A 24,993-nucleotide genomic window follows, 5' to 3' on the forward strand; every position below is an offset into this window, starting at 1 on the left:
CGAGAGGCCGGGGGCACCCCACCTCCAAAGGGGCCCGAGCGAGCCCCAGGCTCCAGGCCCCGACAAGCGGCCGCCAAGGAGTGAGCCGGTGTGTACCCGGACGCCCACCCCCAGACACAAAGAACCACCAACACACCGACACCTGAGGGAGTCCGCCACCGGCAGGGGAAGTGGTGGTGGGTGGAGATAGGCCTCCAAACCTTGGAGGGCCTGAGGTGTCCCCAGAGAGGTGGCGTCTGATACCCAACCTGACATATAGACACAGACATACAGGCACACACAGACACAAACATCCATTCCCACCCTCATGCTCTCATATGCACTCACTCCACACTCAACCAACGTGGAGACAGACATAAAGAGACGCTGTACACACAATCACACTCCCCAAGCGTACTCTACAAACCGGGTCTAGGTACCCTTGCCCCTGGAGGGGGGAATTGCACCCAGACCCAGGTGGTGTTACCGTTTTCCCTGCGGTGGGGAGAGGCAGACCACCCCGACTCCGCAGCAGCAGGGAGGCCCCACACCCCAGACCGCAGTCGGACGGCCAACTCCTCCTACTAGCCCTCCCGCTCCAGCAGGCCGCAGAGAATGGGGGTGTTTCTTGGGAAACACGAAAAGGGGAAGAACTGTCATGAAATAAATATATTGTTAGTCCTTATTTAGTGTTTATTGTTACTTGCTTTTAATATAGTTTAAAAGGGCCGTCTCTTAGTACAGTCTGTTCCAAAAGTACTGACAGGATATTACATGCATACTTTTGCAGGCAGAAAGTGAAACTAAGCAGAGTGTTTGATTGAAACTTAAAGTGTGGTGTGACATCTAGAGGGAGTATATAAATATAACTAGGCTTCCTGTTTGTGCTTCAGACTTTGGCTGATGTGTCTGCGTGTCTGCTGGGTCTCCATATTCTGGAATATGTAAAATTAAAGATCATTTTTTGAGTTTGACCACTTTGAGCACTTTTGTCTTTTTGGCCGTAAAGAATATAAAAGAACCAGATTTAATACCGGGCAGATAACCGTATCAACATATGAGGTAAAAGTACATAAAAAAAGCTGAATTAAAACTAAGTGTTAAGAAAGGTGAAGCACTAGAGCGACATGAGGAAAAAGCTCTCGAATATGATCAATCTTCTCTCTTTGGGGAGTCTGCTGACCATTATTATCTGGTACAAGTTCGAGGACAGGTGAGTGAGTAATTACCTTTGTATTTTACAGATAAAAGCAAGAGGTCATGAAACAAAGTATTCTGATCAAAAGTAGCTTATGGCACTGTGATAAACGCTTCCCAACAGTTGGGAAGCTGTGTAAAATGCTAATATAAGCCTGAGGTTGCAGAAATACAAACATGCTTAGTTTAAGTAGAAATACACATTTCATATTTGTTAAAAAATACTCTGGTAAAAGCTGAAGTACATGTCTTCATGTCTTTGTCATTCATTCTTTCATACGTAACCACAAACCTCAGCTCTCACTCTGTATTTCCTTAGTATTTGGTAGTATACATAGTATTTGGTATGTTTGTTTTGTTTGCATTGTTCTTTTGATACGAGTTTTGTTGTGCAGTGAAAATAAAGTTAGAGTCACATGACCGGTTTACTCTGACCACACAACATTATTGGTACTGATTTGTAGATAACTGGACATGAATAACTTGTATATTACGTAATATTACACAAAAGTATATTTCTAATTAACTTGGCTGCACTTAATTTCTTTTGACAATACTTTTTTTTTTAGTTAGGATTCATTTTGAAAGAAAGGCAGACGTAAAATGTAAAGTGAAATACAAACTCATATATAGTATGGTGTTGTAAAGAGCTGAGAAACCACAAAGTGGGGAATCTACAAAGAGGTACTGAACCTTCAGATGTTGCTGTAGCTCTAGCGAGACATAGAGGACCTTCTTTCATTCAGCACATAAAAAAAAACAAAAAAAAAAAAACAACCAACACTGCGCTTCCAATGGGGTCAGTAACCCTGCACATGCCTTCACTTATTGTGTAACAAATATTTTTTACCAACAACTGTAAATCAAATCAACACTGCACTATTGGTAGAAAAGACCTATAACAGCTATCTGGTAGTTCCTGTATTCCTGTATTTATGTGTCCTTACAGGCACAATCGCACACGTTTACACACAAATGTTACCAGAAACATATTCCGATTACTATATGCAGATATACTATACGTGTTTCTTACTGTCACTGTTGATATTGATTATATATAGCCATATAGGAGTGCTAAATGGGGATTCTAAATATCTTAATATTAGTAAATAACGTACTCTGGACCGCTTCTTAAGAAGAAGAAGAAGAAAGTGTACTTTATTGGTCCCCGTGGGGAAAATCCCTCTCTGCATTTAACCCATTCACTCAGTGAAGCAGTGGGCAGTTCAAGTTCCAATAAGGTTAATTCTTTTATCATTAAAACTATACTTAAAACTTCAATTCCTTTTGTTTGCAGTGACAGCATTTAGGGAATTCTATTGGTATCTAGCGATGGTTAATATCACACTCTAGCTTGTAACTAAATATCATGTCACATTTGAGCTCTGACTTTTACACTGACTCACTGATTTTTAAACACCCTCATCATCTTAAATTGAAACTGATCTCTGGCACCACTGATGTGACTGAACTATGACTGTAAACACGAAAGCTGTTCTGCAACTGTTCAACAACAACAGCAATGCTGTAAACTTCAATACAATACTGCAGACTAACCAAATTTCCCCTTGTGGGGACAATTAAAGGATTATTCTATTCTATTCTATTCTATTCTGTTTAGCCTGCACCAAACTGTCTGTGCTTTATAGCACAGCAGCTGCCAATAACACAGTTGGTATATTCGAGTTGACATTTAAGACTATTAAAAAACAAAACAAACAAACAAACAAAAACCTCATTGTGTATAGATACAATATCTGATACAAACATCTCTCAAGTGAATTAAGGCATTACTTGTAATCTTTAAATTTCCAACAACTCATATACCCCTCTAATAATATCTTAAATATTTAACATACATAAGAACATAATTTTATCTCTTATTTGTTTCTCACAGTTTTGTCGAGCTTCACCGACCAAATCCTCAAAGAAGTGCCCCAAAGCCCTCTGAACTTTGCAAAGGCTGCAAGTAAGAGCAAACATTGCCATGACTTGTTCATTAAGAAATTACAATTTTTATGTCAAGATTAAGTCATGTAAGCCCCCTGCAGGAAGGAGTAGGTCTAAGGAGCTTGGAAAGAAAAGTGTCAGAACTTCTTTATTTTTCTTGAAAACGTCAACATGGTCAACATGACCCCCCCCCTTGGGGGACACTGCCACCACATCCACCATTTGCTCTTTGAACTGAAGAAGCTTCTCGGGTGAGAGGTGAAACGTCTTAAAGGAAAATTTTAAAAGTCCAGACGCTTTTCTTTTCAAGCTCCTTAGACTACGATGACCTGGATGACTGAGAACCTTCACAGACACCCAGTGCAGGAAGGTTACTAAATGTACTGGAATGCTTGTGCATTACAGGGAAGTCATTGATGAAGTGAAAAAGCTCTACAATCAAACGTGGAAAAAGCATGAGGAGAATTACCAAAGATTCAAGTAAGACCTAACATCCTGATATTATTGATTGATGGTTGAGTTTTATTTTTATGTGAATTTCTGGTTAATAATAACTAAATAAATAAAAATTGTCTGAAGCTAGTATGTGAGTACGAGCATGGAAGATGGCAGACTACAGGAAACAACTGCTATTTATCCTCAAATGCAGATGAGGCAGGATTACTCCTAAAGGTCTTTAAACAAGCTCTTCAGTCAAGGCTAAGAGCCATTTGCTAAACGAAATGGCTAAACAAAATTTCCCGTCAATACTAATTTTAGTTAAGAAGACACGTGAAAAGGGGACCTTTGACTAGCCCACAATTAAAAGTCTAAGACCAGCCAGAAAGAAATAAAGGTTTGGTTTACTTGTTTAGCAGACTCACACTCAGGATGTGTACAAGTGGGTGGAAAATTGTCTGAGAGGCAACTAAATCAAGTAGAGAAAATTCTCTTGCAAAAATGTTGAACTTTGCTGTGATGTAGAGACAAATTCCACTAGTGGAGCTGATCACAGCCACAGATTCAGAAACCTGAACCAACACTGCGGATGTGGACGCAGAGCAACTGTGAATGATGGTTTTGGCCTCCTCAGCAATGCAAATCTTCCAGCATCCATGGAGGAGAGGAAGGCGGTCGTGTCGCTTAGTGAGGACAACATAATCGTCATCTGACAGACAAGAGCAGGCCCAAGGTTTTACAAAATTGTTGGGTTTTTGAGAAAGAAGACAAATAAGTACATTTTATTACATTTATTAAGCAATTCAAGGTTCAAGGTTAAAACGGCTGCCTTGTCTGTGCTCACTCAGGAGACCCAAATGAACAAAGAGCACCACACCCAGGCAGTGTACGCCTTTAAACAGAATCTTAACATGCTTGGTTGAAACAATTGAGGGTGGCCTTAGGTCTGATATCTGCTCAGGTTTCTTCCTCTTCACCTCTCTGGACGTCTTCTTGTATAGACATGATCCTTTTTCAGGAAAAAAAAAATCCCATTACCATAGCAACCACCTCTTGCACTCTGCTCAGGCCTGCATACAGAGATGGGGAGGGGGGAAGGAAAAGGAAAGTGTACCTTCTGGTGCCATCAGCAGTCCAGGCAGACCATCCCCCTCAAATTCCTCAGAGAAGGGGTTTCTGTCCAATCACTTTACGGCTCTCCAGATAAATGGTGTGGTCTGTAGTGTAAGTCACAGGGATGGGCACATATGGTACTTTTCTGTCTGGGATTTTCACCATTACATCATTGAATATTACGCCCTCTGGTGGTGGGTCAGCCCCATCAGGTAGAAAGAGCATGTCTGGGCCCCGGGCATGTGAACTAATGTGTGCCTGTACATAAACTGTGGTGACTTGGTTAGCTGACAAAGGCACTCTTCTTATGCCAGTCCTTACCACACCTGTCTCTGGGCATTCACTGCTGTTCTGCACAAGCTTGTCAACATTATGTGCAGTGCGTACAGTTATTTCAAATGCTTTACTCACATAGTATGCTAGCTGTTTTCTTCCTCCTTTGGTTTTTACTTCTTCCTGGTTCACGATAGCTTCAATGACATTATAGCCGATGATGGGATCACTGGCCACAGCCGGGTCACTGGATACCAATATTGGAACTTGCAGCTCACTGCTTGGAGACAAATCCCTGCCTAATCTGAAGATGGCTTGTATCCAGCCAATGCAGGGAATGGGTGTGTCATTTGCAGCAAACACTGTGAGAGTCTCATTGTCTAACAGCTCTGAAACGGGTCTGACGACCGTGTGAGGGAGGTGGTTTTGCCGCCAGTTTTCATTTACTATGCTGGATTGTGCCCCTGAATCCCATAACACCTTGGCTGGGTGATTGTCCATAAAACAGTTCACAGTACATCTGTTTCCCACCAGGCTAACTAACCGTGACTTTCGTTGAGGGGGTAGATAGTGAACCTCAGTTACAGCTGATGGGACACTTGCTGCAGTTTCTTTGGAAGATGTTGGTGAGCTTGGCTGTTCGTTATGGGACCGTGGGCTTTGGACTACTGTTGGTCCCATCTTAGTAGTCCCTCCCCGTTTCCCGATGACAGTCTCGGTGCTCGGCATCCACGGGAGTAGTGGCCCTCTTGCCCACATTGGAAACAGTGCATGCAGTTCTCCCCTTTCCCCTCTTCTTTGCACTTTTTACAGCCCTTTTTTCGTTGCATTGGTGCCATGGTGTGGGGACTGGTTTCCATAGCAGCCATAAACATTTGTTTCATCTCTTTATGTATTTCTTCTATAATCTGCTGCGTGTCTGACTTAGTCTCTTTATTTTTCACTGTTGTCATGGCCACTGTAGCGGGGGATTCTCTGGGTTTGGAGGGGCTCTGAGGAGATGTCAGGGCTGTTTGGCATTCTGTTTGGAGCTCTTGGACCTTGGGAATCTTGGCTGCAGCGGACCTTTTCCGTTTCTCAAATCTTTCATTTTCTAGCTTTGAAGCTTCATTGACTTTCTCAATCAGTTCTTCATCTTTTATGGTTATGTCGTTTAGGAGGGACAGTAGCTGATACTTGATAACAGTCACTGAGTAGCCCAGTTTCAATGGAGCGGAGGATTTTGCGCTGGATGGTGGATCTTGTTTGATTAATCAGTTCTTTCGGCGCTACTAAAAGAAAGTGTCTTTGAGTATAAAATAAAATGGCGGGGGAGGGGGGCGGGGTGTACTATTTTCACGTCTCTGTCTGTAACATAGTGCCACAGTAGGCCTGTGGTGATCAGCAGTTGTTTTACAAGCTAGTGTCCTGTATGGCAGTTTGTGCCAGAGAAACCACTTCTGCATCAATTTTTCATTTAATAACTTTTAAGTGGGCTGAGATCAATTTCTTTGCCTTGAGAAACTCTTGGATCCTTTTGCAGTGTGCTTTCGGTCATCATCCTTTCATACTTTGAAACTTCTGTCGTGGAAGTTTTAAAGAAACTGCAAACACCTGGTGAGTGTCGTTTTGAAGTGGGTTTAATTACATGTTGTGCCAAGATAAGGACAAGGAGTCCCACCATCTGTTTAATGTCTCACATTATAGTGTTTTAAATAAAATAAAAGCCTTTTATATAGAATTAGCAGAAATGACAATGACAAAACAGATACATTGTATTTTACTCTAAAGCAGGGGTGTCAAACTCAAATACACAGTGGGCCAAAATTCAAAACTGGAACAAAGTCGCGGGCTAACGTTAATATTTAATAAAAAAATCTTCCTCCAGATATAAGAATGAATCTTTTCTTATGGACTCAAACAAGTTTTGCTGAAAAACTGAATATGGAACAAGCAAAGCTTAATACTAAACTATATACACTCAACAAAAATATAAACGCAACACCTTTGTTACTGCTCCCATTCCCCATGGGATGGACGTAGAGACCTAAAATTCATTCCAGATACACAATATAACCATCCCTCCCAAACAGTGGTCACAAATCAGTCCAAATGTGTGGTAGTGGGCACATCTGCCATATTGAGATAATCCATCCCACCTCACAGGTGTGCCACATCAGGATGCTGATCTGACATCATGAGTAGTGCACAGGTGTACCTCAGACTGCCCACAACAAAAGGCCACCCTGGAATGTGCAGTTTTTTGCGCTATTGGGGGTCTGGGGACCCAGAACCGGTCAGTATCTGGTGTGACCACCATTTGCCTCATGCAGTGCAACACATCGTCGCATGGAGTCTATCAGATTGTCAATTGTGGCCTGTGGAATGTTGGTCCACTCCACTTCAATGGCTGTGCGAGGTTGTTGGATATTTGTGGGAACTGGTACACGCTGTCGTATACGCCGGTCAAGCACATCCCGAACATGCTCAATGGGTGACATGTCCGGTGAGTATGCTGGCCATGCAAGAACTGGGACATTCTCAGCTGCCATCTGCCCTGAACAATGTGAACCATGATTCATCCGTGAAGCGCACACCTCTCCAACGTGCCAGACGCCATCGAATGTGAGCATTTGCCCATACAAGTCTGTTACGGCGACGAGCTGGAGTCAGGTCAAGACCCCGATGAGGGCGACGGGCATGCAGTTGAGCGTCCCTGAGACGGTTTCTGACAGTTTGTGCAGAAATTGTTTGGTTGTGCAAACCAATTGTTCCAGCAGCTGTCTGGGTGGCTGGTCTCAGACGATCTTGGAGGTGAACCTGCTGGATGTGGAGGTCCTGGGCTGGTGTGGTTACACGAGGTCTGCGGTTGTGAGGCCGGTTGGATGTGCTGCCATATTCTCTGAAACGCCTGTGGAGACGGCTTATGGTTGAGAAATGAACATTCAATGCACGGGCGACAGATCTGGTTGACATTCCTGCTGTCAGCATGCCAATTGCACGCTCCCTCATTGCTTGTGGCATCTGTGGCATTTTGCTGTGAGACAAAACTGCACATTCCAGGGTGGCCTTTTGTTGTGGGCAGTCTGAGGTACACCTGTGCACTACTCATGATGTCAGATCAGCATCCTGATGTGGCACACCTGTGAGGTGGGATGGATTATCTCAATATAGCAGATGTGCCCACTACCACACATTTGGACTGATTTGTGACCACTGTTTGGGAGGGATGGTTATATTGTGTATCTGGAATGAATTTTAGGTCTCTACGTCCATCCCATGGGGAATGGGAGCAGTAACAAAGGTGTTGCGTTTATATTTTTGTTGAGTGTATATATATTAGCTGTATAATACCAGTAGGCCAGCTCTAATAGTAATTTGGTATGGCTTTGAGGGCCAAATGTAATTAGGCTGCGGGCCAAATTTGGCCCGCGGGCCAGAGTTTGACACCTATGCTCTAAAGATTGCAAATCTTTCCACTTAATACTAAAGCTAACTTTATTTATTTATTTTTTGTCGGGTCCTATTTGTTTGTTTGTTTTTTCAAGATTACAGGTGAGAATTAATGGCGATGGATCCAACAATGCCATTGTCACTCAGGAAAACACTCCAGTGGGATCTAAGATTGTTTGTCACAGGGACAGAACCGTCATCCCTGTGACTCCAGAGCTTTTCAAGATCTTAATAAAAGTATGTTTTTCTTAAATTCTTAATTTTTTCTTCAGGTCTTCGTTATTCATCAAATGTTCCAACATTTGTTCCATGTGTTGAAATCACATGTTTAGTCACATGTTAAATCTTTGATAAACAGGGACCTTTACCCTTAATGGATTAAATCAAATATAATTCTTTAGTGTCTTCTGAAATTAGCTGCCTAGAGTACTTTTGCAGCAATTCATCTGTATTAATAACTTTGTGGATGCTCCTTGTTTCATCCTGAGTTCTGCCTCTTACACTCACTAGCTAATTTATAGAGCAGGCATCAGCTTAATTTTGAAATTTAGTTATCAGGCTGTGCGAAATGTAATACTGCTATAACTTTAATTAATTAATTGTAATACATTTTAATATTTGTAAATGGACTGATTCTTATATAGCGCTTTTCTACTCTCCCGGAGTACTCAAAGCACTGTATACAATATACCTCATTCACACCCACTCATGCAAGCACTTCTAAACGCATGTGCACACAGCACACAGTACATTCACACACAGTCACACTCTGATGAACGCATCGGAGGGAGATTTGGGGTTATTATCTTGCCCAAGGACACTTGACATTCAGACTGGGGAAGCTTAGGATCGAACCACCAAACTTCTGATTAGTAGCTGATCTGCTCTACCACCTGAGCCACAGCCACCTACAAATTTGTCAGTATATTAAAAAAATCCACCAAGGTCTTCAAGTCTAAGTTAATGATTTATTGGTTGAAAACTGACAACCCCCCCCCCCCCCCCCAAAAAAACAACAACAAAAAAAAAAAAAACAAAAACAAAAAAACATAACTTAGTATCAATGATTCCTATACTAGTGGTTTATATTGTCAATATATAGAGAGTACCATATAAAGATTTAAAAAGTCACATTCCTTGAAGGTCAATTGTATGGCCTGTATTTGTATAGCACTTTACTCAGTCCCTAAGGACCCCAAAGCGCTTTACACGTTCAGTCATCCACCCATTCACACACTCGTGATGGCAAGCTACATTGTAGCCACAGCCGCCCAGGGGCACACTGACAGAGGCGAGGCTGCCGGACACTGGCGCCCTCTGACCACCACCAGTAGGCAACAGGTGAAGTGTCTTACCCAAGGACACAACGACCGACACTGTCTGAGCTGGGGCTCGAACCGGCAACCTTCCGATTACAAGACGAACTGCCAACTCTTGAGCCTTGATCGCCCCATGTAAGGAATTATATGGGGGTTTCACTAAGTTTCACATTCGTTTGGACCTTTGACTCCTTCTTCAAGCTCAAATAAGGTCAAACTTGTATAAAGTGGATTTCTTCTTGAAAACTAACTGCTTGTGTTTGCACTTGCAACATTTAGGAAGTGACATTGGTATATGGGGATTATAGTTTCCAAATATCATTTGACCTAACCTTTACATTTCACATCTGCTTCTCTTTCAAATTGACCTAAAATCTTTAACAGAAAGAATTTAAAGAATTAGCTGACGTATTTAGAAATTTACTGTGGCACAATAATATTTAACAAGCTCAATTTATTATACAGATATTTACATTACCAGTTTATTATCGATTTACCTACTCTTAAATAATGTTTGTGTAAAAATAAAATCCACATAAACATCTGTCATGTAATCCTAATCTAATTTTTACTGCAGTACAAAACAAACAAAAACAAAACTAATATATACAATATCCAGTACTATTCTGTTGAAAGTAAACACTGCCCAGAAGGTAGGTTGCCTTGGTTTGTGGTGTCAGAGTGCTTCTTGTTTTATCTATCATTTTAAACTTCAACTTTCAAGTATGCCCTACACTTATTGTCTCCTTCTATTCTAGGAGAGATTCACAAATACTGGGCCAAAGATTCACTTGGACTTAAAAAGAGACTGACTTTCAAAACAGATTTTGATAACAGGGACCTCATGAATTCATTGTTTTCAATAACAAAAGGGTTTGCACAGTAACTAGAACTAACCACCGTATATGTAATATCACATATATAATGATATCATGAAAGATTTCAATTCCAAGTAACTGATAATTCAGTTCTAATGTTTAAAGGCAATCGGATTAAACAGGTCTATACATTTCCCTAAAAGTTTTAACGTGATAACCTTATCACTGACCTCTTCCTACATGTTTGCCATCTTCCATTAAACTCAGTGAGCACTTTTCTTTCACACAAAGTACATTTCAAACTGTTTAAATTTTGCTCTTTTTGTAATTTATAATCTGTTGGTGTCAATTCCAGGAGAATCCTTTCTCAAAAAAGAGATGGGACACTTGTTCAGTTGTTGGGAGCGGTGGGATTCTGACAAACAGCGGCTGTGGAAAAATGATTGATTCAGCTGATTTTGTTATTAGGTGAGAAAGATGTTTAGAACAAAAATCATGATGAGGACTCTTCTCTCTTTAAGTAATATTTTGTTGTTTTTTTCAGGTGCAACCTTCCTCCTCTGGAAAATGAATTTAAGAGTGATGTTGGCATGAAGACTAACCTTGTGACAGCAAATCCAAGCATCTTAACAAAGAAGTGAGACAAGAGTGACTCTAACATTGAAGTGACCTGTTAGTTTTGTCTTGTTTCTTTAACTAATATATTAATTTGCAGGTATGGGTCACTGATGGCACATCGACGGGCGTTTGTAGACAGTCTCCACCAGTATGGCAACTCCCTGCTCCTCTTCCCTTGCTTCTCTTCTAGTGGTAGTCGTGCAGTGTGTCAGCGGGCTGTGTATGCCATTGAGGACATGGAAATTCCTGTCCAACCAATCTTCATAAACCCTCAGTACGTACAAAGTATGGACAAATTCTGGAAATCTCAGGGGGTAAATGGACATCGGCCTAGCACTGGAGCATATATGATTAGTCTGGCTTTGGAATTATGTGAAACTGTTCATCTTTATGGATTCTGGCCATTTAGTAATCATCCATATAAGCTCTTTCCCCTGACTAACCACTACTATGATAATGTACCCTATAATAGTAGAATCCATGCAATGCCAGATGAGTTTTACTACTGGGTGCAACTGCACAACAAGGGCATTCTCAAACTTCATCTTGAAGACTGTAAATCAGATCAGGCCTAGTTTATATGATGGAATAAAATAAAAAAGAGGTACTCTTCCTTTGAAAGAGCCAAGAGCCTTCCTTTCCACTTCCTCCATGTAAAGGTTGGCTGTGTAGCAGGTTGAAAAAGCTACATGTTTATTTTTGTAAGAAAACCAATTACCCCTTTATTTTTTGTTTATTATTGTGACTTATTTTGACATTGTTATGTGTTGCCAGACCATGGTTATATTTCATTATGCTAGTAGATGGTGGTCTTGCACTGCTGTGGAACTACCAGAGACTCTAGCTATAGGCTCTGCGCATGCGCAGCTCAGAAATAAATGAGCTCCGGCCTGAGCAAGACGCTAACTTCGGTGTCCTCTCTATTAATCCACAGGTACTGACAAACAAACTTTTATGTTACCGAACTGGTTCTAAATGTCATGTAAGTTGAGTAACAACTGTTCGGCTATATTTTGAGATGAGAGTGATGATGTTGTTTTGTGGTATTTTGTTGTAATGAGTATTAGTGTATCATCGGCATAATGCTACGTAGCACTATAAGTATATGCTATGACAGTGGCAACCTGCGACTTCCGAAAATGTGTTGTAGTGTTTGTTTTAGTGTTAGCCAAGCAGTACTGAGTACATGTATTACGTGGAAAGCTTTTAGTTGGTGAAACAACGTTTGCAGTCGTCTGCCGCCATGTTGTGTTGCGTTCAGGGGACGCCATGTTCAAAAGTAATAGCGTATATGGCGCGAATGTGGGGAAAGGTTGTGTGAATGTGAGATGGGTTATTTTGGTATGTTGTTATGCTTTAGCCGCGAGTGTTTTGTTTAAGTTGTGAGTATGTAAAGTCACTTTGAATTAGTTTGTATTTATTTTGCTTTTGAGAGAATGCTTTTTGTAACTTTATTTTTGTTTATGAACTCTGTTATTTTATGGGAAGAATGCATGGTCTAGTGTGATTTGTATTGTGTATATGTGGAGAAATAAATGAGCTCCGGCCTGAGCAAGACGCTAACTTCGGTGTCCTCTCTATTAATCCACAGTTTGCTCATATTTGGCTACGCAGTGCTCTCTAGCCTGTGTGCCGCTTGCTGCCGGTCCAGATTCCCCTAGGTCTGGTGCCGGTAACAGCTGCAATAGGTGACACGGGGGAATTTGAAGTATGTTGTGGTAAGGCAGAGGTCTAACAGTGTGCAGATCTGATTGGGTGTGAAGTTGGTCCTGTCTTCCAAGGAGCTGTCTTCTTGTAGTCGTTTTCTGACAGTCTCCACAGCCTCCGTGGTGGATATGCAAGTGAAGAGAGAGACTACATCAAAGGACACCATGGTTTCATCTGGATCCAGGGTAAGTTTCTGGACCTTGTCGGTGAAGTCGGTGGAGTTCTTGATGTGGTGTGGGGTGTTCCCCACGAGAGGTGCAAGGATGGTAGCAAGGTGTTTTGCAATGTTATAAGTGGCTGAGTTTATGCTACTGACTATGGGTCGGAGTGGGACATCTTCCTTGTGGATTTTAGGAAGTCCGTAAATGCAGGGTATGGTATCCCCTGGATAAAGGCGGTGATATGTAAGGCGGTCAATGATTTTTCAAGGTCCTGAAGGCAAGCTATAACTTTCTTTTTGTAGCTGCTTGTGGGGTCTCGTTTTAAGGCTTTGTAGGTATGGTTGTCACCGAGGAGAGTAGTAATCTTTGTGTGGTAATCTGTAATGTTTAGGACCACCGTTGTCGACATAGTGGACAGAATTCCCAACATTCTGGCATCCCACCCACAGGCCAACTGGCTCATCATCCACATCGGCACCAATGACATCCCCAAACAGCAATATGAGCTGCTGAGGCTTCAGCCTCCTTTGTCAGTCGCAGGTGAGTGCTTTTATCTCCGGGCCCACCCCCACCTGTGGCAGAGGGATAGGCCGTTTCAGCCGGCTGCTCAGCCTTAACACCTGGCTTTCCTCCGCCTGTGTCTCCCACGGTGTGGGTTTGGTGTCCTGCAAGTTTTAGATCTCACCCTGAGTCAACACACCCGAATCAAATGATTAGTTCATTACCAGGCCTCTGGAGACCTTCAAGACATGTTGAGGAGGTAGTTTAGCCATTTAAATCAGCTGTGTTGGATCAAGAACACATCTAAAACCTGCAGGACACCGACCCTCGAGACTGGAGTTCCCCCACCCCTGGTTTAGTGGGTGGCAATGGGAGCCATACTGGAATTCACCAGGAACAGTAACGGCACAAAAATAATCAGAAATACAGCAATTGCACCATATTGCTGCAGTACCTGCAGTAACTGAGATGCTACACTGGTCTGTTGTAGTAAATCAGAATCAGAATCAGAATGGGTTTATTGCCAGATGTTGAGGTTTACAACATTAGGAATTTGCTGCGGTGCTTCAGTGCAAACAATAAGAATTAAAGTGCTATGTAGAAAGAAAGATATGTGCATGAGATATACATGAGATATATACATGAGAATAAGAATTAAGAGTGCTACGTAGAAAGATATATACACATGAGTGCAGGTGGTGATCAGTGCCAGACATGAAATGATGCAGTGACACAGCGTAGGGTCATGTGTTAGTGGCGGGGACAGTCAAGTGGTTATTGTTCATGTGTCCAACAGCAGAGGGGAAGAAACTGTTCTTGTGGCGAGAGGTTCTGGTGCGAATGGACCGGAGCCTCCTGTCTGAGGGGAGCAGGTCAAACAGACTGTGTCCAGGGTGAGAAGGGTCAGCTGAGATCCGGGCTGCACGCCGCAGTGTCCTGGAGGTGTACAGGTCCTGCAGAGATGGGAGTCTGCAGCCAATCACCTTCTCAGCAGAGCGCACAACACGCTGCAGTCTCTGTTTGTCCCTGATAGTGGCTCCAGCGTACCACACGGTGATGGAGGAGGTGAGGATGGACTCGATGATTGCAGTGTAGAATTGCATCATCGTCCGTGTTGGCAGGTTGAATTTCTTCAGCTGCCTCAGGAAGTACATCCTCTGCTGGGCTTTCTTGATGACGGAGGTGATGGTGGGCTCCCACTTCAGGTCCTGGGTGATGGTGGTACCCAGGAAGCGGAATGAGTCCACAGAGGTGATGGGGGTGTCAGTCAGGATGATGGGGGGGGAGTGGGGCTGTGTGCTTCCTGAAGTCCACAATAATCTCCACTGTCTTCTGGGCATTCAGCACCAGGTTGTTGTGGCTGCACCAGGACACCAGACGTTCAACCTCCCTCCTGTAGGCAGACTCATCCCCGTCAGAGATGAGCCCAATGACGGTGGTGTCATCTGCGAACTTGATTAGCTTGACAGACTGGTGGGTGGAGGTGCAGCAGTTGGTGTACAGGGAGAAGAGCAGAGGAGAAAGAACACAGCCCTGAGGGGAGCCGGTGCTGATGGTCCGGGAGTCCGAGAGAGTTGACAATTTACAGCTTGATCTGATCATTCAGTAAGGGCTCAGAGTAGAGACTTTAATCCTCCACATTGGAAAGTATTAATTTGAGGTGATTGAGAATCTGACCTGGATGTCTCCTGGGCACCTCCTACAGTAGGTGAGGAGTTTGGGGCGTGCCCTTCTGGCAATAGGTACTGGGGGCAGATCCAGGACACATTGAAGGTTTTATATCTCTGGTGTGGCTTGTTGTGTATTTATTTAAATTATTTTACTAACAGTGTTGTATGTTATTATTATTTTAATACAGCGTTGTTATGTTTGCAGCTATTGGACCTGCAGTAATCTAAATGTTCTTCGTTGAACAGGAAGTGATGCAGATGCAGTCTACAGCAGTGAGAACATATGAAGATGTCAGTGATGGACAAATAGCCAACAGACCAAATGGCACGAGAGGTATAGCCAGTGCTCGTTTCCAGTAAAAGTGGACCCATTCTGCTTTTCTTCTTCCCTGTCAAATGCTTTTCACTGTTAGATGTTCATATTAAGGTGGCTAAGGTGCCAATTAAAGATGTCAATGTATGCACCAGTAATTCCTAAGCGATTAAAACATCTGCAAAACAGGTCAGAGGATGAGGCACATAATGTACCAGTACAGTTTAAAGATAAAAGTGTAGAGCTGAAAAGGATCAGGACAGGTTCGCTTCAAACAATTTGACATGACCAATTGTTTGTTTTTTTACAAAGGAAAAAAAATCCTCTTCTTTGAATGCAGAATTTATTTTGACACCAGCCAGCTTCCCATCTTAATGTTTGAATTTGTGCTGAATTTAGGAAAACCAACCAAATAAAAACCAAACAATTTTGCATCAATATAGATAACTCACATAATAGTATGTACTCATACTAGCATACCTGAAACCTCATAGCTCACTACGGTCTACTAGACATCAATTTATTTTCAAAGCAACATGGAAAAAAGGGCAGCAAATCAATCTGTATAATCAATCTGTATAAAAAGTTGTTTCTGCAAAAGAGGGAAGCTGTACAGTTTTCACAGTTTCTCATTTTGAATGTATTACAGCTCTACAGTCTTATCCGATAAGAAGTAAAGTTTCTACCAGTCAATAGAGCACAGGTGCTACCCTTGAATTGTAATTTTTAAACCATGAAAGTGGCCCTTATGGGAAGCATTTTTAATGCTTCTTTCCTGTTTATGTCAGGGGGGCAGATACGAGGCCTGTGTTTCCTTTTGTTTTCATTTGATGTAAGTTAGATCATTATATGTGAGAATGTTTTTGTTTGCTATTTCGGCCATGCTCACCCTGACGTTTTGTTATGGACTGCAGATTCTTCGGAACATGGGAATCATGTTAAGCTCAGGTTTCTCTAAAGCTGGGAAATATCCAGCAAATATGTCCCTTTGTGGTCCATGCTATGGCTGTGTGGGCCAATATGGGTGTCACACTAGTGTAGACTACCTACACTAAGCAAGGAGGGGGGCCAACAATAAGGGTCAATGTGGGCCTGCGATGTACCCACAGTATGCCCACACTCTGGGTTTGGGCTGTCCATACGGGCCCCACCTGGACTCCACAGTGTGCGTCCTAGGTGTTAGGCAGAGTAGAGCTGGTTTTCCTCATCAAAAGGAGTCATTTGAGGTAGTTCGGCCATCTGAATAGGATGCATCCTGGGTGAGGCGTTTCAAGCATGTTCTACTGGGAGGAGGCTTCGGTGCAGACCCAGTGATCAAGGAAATCTACACTTTTCTGCTTAGACCGCTCTCCCTAGAGGACCTGAACCCAGATAAGTGGCAGAAAATAATGGATTGGAGTTTTTGATTAAACTCCAAAGGTTGTTATCATGTGTCCCGTTCTTTGAACTGTGTGTTTGTGTTCAGGCTTTAAACGACTGACAGATATCCTCTACTCTAAGGTGCAGTAGTCCACCAGTCCAACTGCCGCAATCCAGCTGCTTGTCTCTAACTGACTCCCCCAACACCTCAGACCAGAGGACATCATAATGTTCAAAAGTATATTTTATTTATATCCCTGTGTTAATTACAATAAACGCAACCAAAACCCCCCCCCCCCTACATATTACTTAAAGGCACAACCACACACTTATTTAAAAGACAAATACAAACTTACAGTTGTTTGTCCTCAGTGATCAATGTTACTTGTATGTCGTTCATATTTGTCTGATCCTGCTCTTATTCCCACAGTAGAGATTGTGCTTAGTAAAAAAAAAAAAAAAAAAAAAAATCAATATTTTTTCTTGTGTGGTTCTGTGGGTTTCAACAAAGTTTCAGATGAAAAATGTAAGTTGTTTTGTTTTGATTGTGGCTAACCGCTACACTTCTCTCTTCAGTGCAGGAAATAAAGAATTAACTTCTTAAACCGCAACCTCAGACTAAGAACAGCATGAAAACCCTTGAGTGGCTGCAAACTGCGCAGAAAGCCTTAGTATATGACTTATGTGTTTAAAGCTGTGTGTAAAGCCCAAGCTGGAAATGAGTCCCATTTAAAGTTTGCTGCCTTCTATTTCTTAAAACTGGGTCTTACAGCATAGCAGCTACTTTATAAATGGCAACAGTTTAATCTCTTTAACATCACTACTGTCACTATAAAATGTGATACTTACCTGGTTCTTCATAAATAATGCAAATTACCCATCCATGTTCTTCCACTTATCCAATCACAGTTGAGCTTGACTCCATCCTCAACCCGAAAAGGCCCCACAAGCTCATCTTTGATGATACCAGCCCAAACCAGTACTCCACCTCCACCTTGCTGGCGTCTGAGTCGGACTGGAGCTCTCTGCCCTTTACCAATCCAGCCACGGGCCCATCCATCTGGCCCATCAAGACTCACTCTCATTTCATCAGTCCATAAAACCTTAGAAAAATCAGTCTTGAGGTATTTCTTAGCCCAGTCTTGACGTTTCAGCTTGTGTGTCTTGTTCAGTGGTGGTCGTCTTTCAGCCTTTCTTACCTTGGCCATGTCTCTGAGTATTGCACAATGTTAGATTATAATATTATTTTATGCCATGTTAGACCCCTAATTAAAGATTGTGAATTATTATGTAGTTCTAGTTTGCATTATTCTCCTGAATTAGAAGAAGCTGATAACTATTGCATTAGTTAAACTGATTTGCATTACATTAAACTGCTGATTTATTGTGAATGAATGATGTTGTTTTATGATGCATTATACTGCTGAGTTATAAGAAGTACTGTTCGCAGAAAGTCATCGCCTTATTTGTCTGATTAGAAGAGAACAGACTATACTGGAGTTTTCTGCCCCATCTCAGCAGGAGCAGATAAACAGGGAGCCAAGGTCGTAGCTTAGGCGCCGTGTGAGAGAAAAGCATGTGAATGTTTAGGCTTTTATGATAAGGTGGGGGCACCAAAGGCTATAAAAGTTTGATCAATGCTCCACCATTTTGAGATCTGAGGCTGTCTGCATACAGTGTCCATCTCCCACGCGTGTGATCATTAAAACCATCGTTTGACTCAACCCGGCCGGACCAGTGTTGTTATTGTGGTTTTTCCTCTTGTATCCATCCCCAATTTTGAACTCGTAACAACACCTTGTGCTTTTGGGCACTCCAGTGATGTTGCAGCTCTGAAATATGGGCAAACTGGTGGCAAGTGGCATCTTGGCAGCTGCACGCTTGACTTTTCTCAGTTCATGGGCAGTTATTTTGCGCCTTGGTTTTTCCACACGCTTCTTGCGACCCTGTTGACTATTTTGAATGAAATGCTTGATTGTTCGATGATCACGCTTCAGAAGCTTTGCAATTTTGAGACTGCTGCATCCCTCTGCAAGATATCTCACAATTTTTGACTTTTCTGAGCCTGTCAAGTCCTTCTTTTGACCCATTTTGCCAAAGGAAAGGACATTGCCTAATAATTATGCACACCTGATATAGGGTGTTGATGTCATTAGACCACACCCCTTCTCATTACAGAGATGCACATCACCTAATATGCTTAATTGGTAGTAGGCTTTGGAGCCTATACAGCTTGGAGTAAGACAACATGCATGAAGAGGATGATGTGGACAAAATACTCATTTGCCTAATAATTCTGCACTTCCTGTAGATTAAGTGCAAGAGTTGTTAGGTGTGGATAATTAGATTATAGTTTATTGCAATAGCAAGTTGTGCCTTGTTCTCACATAGCAAGTGGAGAGTGATATATGAAATGATGGGATGGAAGGAAGAAGAGAAGCAAAGAGTGATTCACAGGCAGAGCCTAAATTATTTCTCACAGTTTTTTGTTGCCTTATGGTTCCAAGCTCTGTCACCAATCTTTGCATTTTGTTATCATCTCATGACACTTGTTTAATCAGCTACCATCTCTCCTATGGACTTTTTAATGTCTACATTCTCAGATCAACACAGCCCTGCCCTTCCTATATTAGATTCTTGATGAATGTGTGTTGTTGTTATTCAGCCTGGTTCAATGTGCCCCTTTTTAACTTTGAGTTCAGTTCGCTTTGTTTCAACTGTTTATCCATCCAAGCACAACAATTCTTTGGAAGGAGAAATGAAAACATTATTCTTTTCTTTTTATGCATAGTTTTGGAGTAATGGTTATTAGTAATTGGATCAATAGTTTATTTTTACTTTTTTTTTTGCTATTTGTGCATGAATTAGGTAACATTATAATAAAAACACACACTACGTTTTCTTGGCTATGCAGAGATAATTGTATATTTATGTATGAAGAAAGGCCTATTTAACTGCAAGCGTGCCTTAAACCTATAATGTAATAAACCTGAATGCGCTTAAATTTTTTAAAATTTCCAAATTCAGACAAAATTGAGGTTGCAGTATTTGTCCCTAAAAATCCCAGAAATGTGGGCCGGGTCCTCAGAAGATCGGGTAGGCCGGAAGTAAACGGCCGTGAAATTGGATGGTCTAGCCTTCTGATTAGCGTCACCGCTGTCTCGGTGGAGTTTAATAAACTCAGCCGTCTGATCCTTGCTGTCTAAAATATAACAGGACACTGGAGTAAACTCTCGGCCATCTCATACTTCTGTTTAATCAGTTTTCTGTTTGACGTTTAGTCAGCTGTGTAAAAACCAAGGAGGAACCCACCCGGGGATTAATAAAGTCTTATTTTATCTAATCTAATAACTTTAATCTCAGCCAAACCAATTTACTCACGAACAAACAAAACACTGAAAAAAGCCCAACAATAACATTTTTAGGTTGTCTAAGTGACTTATATATTACGTTTGTCACGGCCGGGCGGGTTACACACAGTAATTCGGCGTGCCCGTGTGGCGTGCTGGCTAGACCCAAGCGCGGCGAAGGCTAGCGGTGGGTTTGGAGCAGGCACGCAGTTATTCTAGTAACGATCAGTGCACGAAGCGTGGCTTCGGAACGGTCGTTACCGACAGAGAGCGAGCGGAGCCGGGAAGAGAAAAAGGATTGAAGGGATAATCACTCACGGTTGCTGAATCAGGCGGAGACTGACGTCGGCAGAGTTTCGGAGCTCCTGACACGAAGAGAATGATGTCTGAGTGGCGAACAGGTGGGTGGCGTCTCTCTTTTAACCCCGGCCCCGTGATCAGCTGATCACAGCTGATCACCGGCTGACAACGTTTAACCCGAGCAGCGAAAGTCCGCGGTGATCTGAAAATGATGTGCCGGGAGTTGTGCCATTCTCGGCCGCATCAGTAACCCTCGAGCTCCCGGCTAGCTATCGAGCTGGTGGGTAGCAGACGTCTCCGAAAACGTCGAAGCACTTTAGCAAAGATGCGATATCTTGATAAACCGAGCAGATATTTGATGTTTACACAGCTACTTTCTCGCCTGAAAATATGTTAAAAGTTTATTTTGTGACCCAGAAAGATTAATAAGAGTAATTTTAAAACTTAGTAGCGGCCGCCATTAGCCGGAAACTGGAGCTTGGCTGGGCCGCGCTATGAATTCTGGGATATGGTGGGCCACGAAGGACACACCCGACCCATCCTTCAAATTCGGAAAAAGGAGCACGCATTTGTCGGCTGCATTCGGAGGGGTCTACGAATTTGGACAGCCTTCGGCGCGTCGCTGTGACGTAATCGGTCTACAAATGCGGCCTCAGGAGAATGCAGCCCATGAATTTGGACACGACAATGGTGTCCAACCAGATATTTACAGAACTGAATGGGGTACACCATCCATCTTTTTCTCCCGGCAGTGTCCCCGAGATGTCCTGTGAGGCTCACAGGCCAGATGAGATGATGACATCCCTTCAATTTGTAACATTTTAACGGTTTTAATTTCTGAAACAAAGGCTCAGCATATGGTGAAAATGCCAAAACAATGCACTGTTAATCTGGTGGAATCACTTGTAAGCACCAAGTATTAGCAGTAGATGGCAGCAGTCTTTAAAAATGATTTCTGTCCATTTAAACAAATGAAATATGCTTTGTAACACTGCCACATTCTTATTGAACAGCAAACTGCACAGACAAGTTCAGCATGAACATTTACATTATTTGATCACTTCTGACTTCCAATTATAAAGTATTTCAGTCCAAACATTCACTTCTCTAATTCAGCTGTTTAAAATTTATTTACATTCAAAGCAGTTGTTTCAAGGTCAGAAAAAATCAAATACAACAACTTTCAAATTCAGAGTACACACATTAAATTCCACAAAGACCACATTAAAGACCACTTACTAGCTGATAAATGAAACTGTTATAACACTCTTTAGTGTCTGAGTTGATTCCCTTGGAGATCTTTGATCTCTGCCAGAAATCAAAGGGTCTTAAACTCAAGTATAATTGACACAACTTTGTGTACACTCAGACTTAGGCTGTAATATGCTGTGTTTATCTCGTCACTTGGTTTGGCCCATGTAATTATACTGCAACGTGAGGATCAGTTTGTGTGGTTTAAACAAGTTTGATCTTACAAAGAGTTGCTGAACCAGAAGATAAAACAAACACATTCTCTGTTTGTGATACTGTAATGTACAGGATACGTAATCGCAATACTCAGAATCTGTTAATGACTTCATCAGTATACACAAGTATCACAATACTGTCATCTTCACTGTGATGTTTCCACATTTGTTTTGTCCTTCAAGAAAGAAAAAAATAATTCTGGCCGAATTTTATAATAATGCCATTCAGATAATCTTGTAGTGCTGAATGACAAAACTGAGAAGTGAAAACAGCAGGAGACTCACATTTCAAACCTTCTGCAGTTCAACTGGAAGCTGGTATGAACCATCATTCTGTTGTTTACATTTTCTGTAGATCAAAAAACCACCACCAACAACAAGAAGCACAGCACAAACAGACAGACCAGATATCAGTCCAACAGACCCATCCTTCTTCCCTCCATCCTTCTTCCCTCCAGCCTCCTTCCCTCCATCCTCCTTCCCTCCATCCTCTGTGTCTCCTCCTGTCTGACCTGCAGGTGAGAAACAGGTGTGAGGTGTCAGCTGTCAGGTCAACCCAGCATTCCTGCACGGCGTGTAACAGACACACTGATCCACCATGTCCATCTCATGGATTTGCCTCTCCAAAGTGTGAAATGTACATGGATGCAGAACCAGCAGAGGGAGATATATTATTTCAAGCCAACATGAAAACAGAAACAGACATTATTAAAACATTTACCTGCATGTACAAATTAGTTGCCTACCTTCATCGTTTGTGGCAAAGAAGGAGCCTGGAATGTATTTTATATCTTCCTCTGTCACTAGCGACTTATTGGCTTTAAATATATTATCTCCTCCTTCCAGTACTACAGCTCCTGCATCCGTGTCAGTTTTATGCAAAGTGTGAAATGGACCCAGTGGAGCGACGTGTCTATTAAATGCTTTGCTGTGATATTGGGTTTGTCAGGTAGGTGATGAGTGAAGAACAGAACAGAATCAAACTGCTGTCAGACATTATCTACTGCACTCTGATCACATCACTCAGACCAGCTGCTTTCTACAAAGTCTCATCAACAACATCTTTAGAAACAAACATCAACAACCAGGAAGCAGCTTCACCTCTGATCACACACACACTCAACTCTACTCACTCACCTGGAGGATCAACAACACTCAGGTAAATAATGTTGAGCTCCCACGAGTGTATTTCTCCCATTAAGACTCGACGCTCGTATGTTCCACTATCAGCAGTTGTCACATTGTTCAGAATCAAAGACACGTCTCCGTCCTTCCGTCTGTCCTGCAGATCCACCCGGTTCTTAAAAGATGGATGCTGGTCGTCTGGAGCAAACTGACCATCCCGGTACACAACAACATGCTGTGTCCCCAGATCAGCTCTGCTCCACTCAAGAATTACGAAGTTGTTGTTTGAAGCTCGACATGGCAGAGTGACGCTCTGTCCAGACTCGGCTGTGATGATTTTTGGGTCTGAAAGAGAAACTAAGAGAGCAGCGAGGTTAAAGGAATCAAATACACAATGCAGCCTTGCATTAGTAATGGTGTAACATAGCAGCCTATGTTGTTTTCTTTCTGCTAAGTATTATTCTTACTTATAATGGTAAAGAATTTGTCTGAACATTTCTTTCCTGCCCTGTTTTTTTTTCTACTCTGATTATTGGCTGAGTCTTTACCATTCTGGCTATTGTTCAATCCATTCGAATGGTAGTCTTCCACTTTCTTCCATGTCTCTCTGGTTTGGCTTTCCATTTTAAAGCATTGGCGATCATTTTAGCTGAGCAGCCTATCATTTTCTGCACTTCTTTACATGTTTTCCCCTCTCCAATTAACGTTTTGATTAAAGCATGCTGTTCTTCTGAACAATGTCTGGCACAACCTGTCTTTCTCAGGTTTTCAGAGAGAAAACAAGCTAGCTTGCCTTAGCCGACAGCTTCGAATTCAACAGTTTTGTATATGGGCAACCACAAACTACCAGGTTCAGTTTGTTGTACGATTTTGTCAGAATGGATTTCTGATTTTTGATATGCAATGTCTATATATCAACCCAACACAGTACAGAAAAGAAAGCATCCCTGCCATTATATCTCAAGTCTCTGCATGCTGCTTTTTCTGTAGCTACAGTACAGCGCTTAACAAAGACCTTTGTAGCTGTATACATACAACTGTATATGTATATGACTCCTAAAACTACATGTTCAGTGTAAGTATTTGCCTCCTCCCTGATTTCTTACTTTTGGCATGTTTGTCAAACCTATCCAACCCTTCTCGGCCTTGTGTAGAAAAGTTATATAAGTTCCACCCTTGTTAAATCCTAATTTAATCCTTAATGTATGCTCAATCATCCAGGAAATCCCAAAAGTTGATTTTGTTTAACTGGAAGTAACATTTTCAGTGAAGGAAACTTGATCAGAATGAACTTTTGGAACTGTGATTAACCACCAGGCCTGATCGCTGCCAGACCTGTTGAATCAAGAAATCCATTAAATAGATCCTGTCTGACAAAGTGAAGTTGGCTAAGGTTTTGGGACTCCGTTGAACCACGGGCCATTTTCCACAAATATATATATATATAAAAAAAAAAAATCAGGAAGGGGGCAAATACTTTTTCATTGCACTCTAACACTGACACACAAGTTGACTTGGCTGATGGAGATCAGGTGCATGTCAGCCTCCCCTGACACCACACCCTGAAACCACTGCTCTACTATATATATCCCTTGTTGCAGTATGTACATGTGTGTATATATGTGTCTGTCAATGACTTAGGCAGAAATAAAAAGCGGGACTTTCTTTGTCTTTCGTTGCAAACAATATCACTCTACAACTCTGATTATCCTACCAGCTAACATCCCAGCAGCCAGCTCAACAGCTATTTTATTATTTTATTGTACCTGTCCTTCACTTGTTTTTCTTTTGATGCTGTTTTGACTTTGTACAACTCAGATACTGTAGGCCATTCTGAACTACCTTCATATGGCTGTGGGTTTTGATCAGACGTTTTCTAACTGGAATTATTGGAATTATTTTAA

General features: G+C 42.0%; 1 protein-coding gene across 7 annotated transcripts; it reads left to right on the plus strand.

Moving 5' to 3' along the window:
• Positions 1 to 866: 866 nt before the first annotated feature.
• On the plus strand, positions 867 to 18,572 carry LOC309694302 (alpha-2,8-sialyltransferase 8F-like). 7 transcript variants are annotated; one of them, XM_082514292.1, is made up of 10 exons: positions 867 to 1,192; positions 3,074 to 3,145; positions 3,532 to 3,606; positions 8,478 to 8,619; positions 10,875 to 10,987; positions 11,064 to 11,156; positions 11,235 to 11,411; positions 13,397 to 13,545; positions 15,423 to 15,510; positions 17,758 to 18,572. In XM_082514292.1, the coding sequence occupies exons 1-9, from the start codon at positions 1,107 to 1,109 to the stop codon at positions 15,461 to 15,463; spliced, it is 948 nt and encodes a 315-aa protein (XP_082370418.1). In that variant the 5' UTR covers positions 867 to 1,106; the 3' UTR covers positions 15,464 to 15,510; positions 17,758 to 18,572. The 7 variants fall into 7 exon arrangements, 5 of the variants coding, with proteins under 5 accessions (XP_082370418.1, XP_082370417.1, XP_082370416.1 ...); XM_082514291.1 differs by lacking the exon at positions 17,758 to 18,572 and adding an exon at positions 16,990 to 17,135; XR_014272845.1 differs by lacking the exons at positions 13,397 to 13,545; positions 17,758 to 18,572 and adding an exon at positions 12,729 to 13,029 and having other exon boundaries at positions 15,423 to 17,135.
• Positions 18,573 to 24,993: the final 6,421 nt, after the last annotated feature.

Source organism: Aulonocara stuartgranti (assembly GCF_965226115.1).
Source record: "Aulonocara stuartgranti genome assembly, chromosome: 3".
Taxonomy (NCBI): Eukaryota; Metazoa; Chordata; class Actinopteri; order Cichliformes; family Cichlidae; genus Aulonocara; species Aulonocara stuartgranti.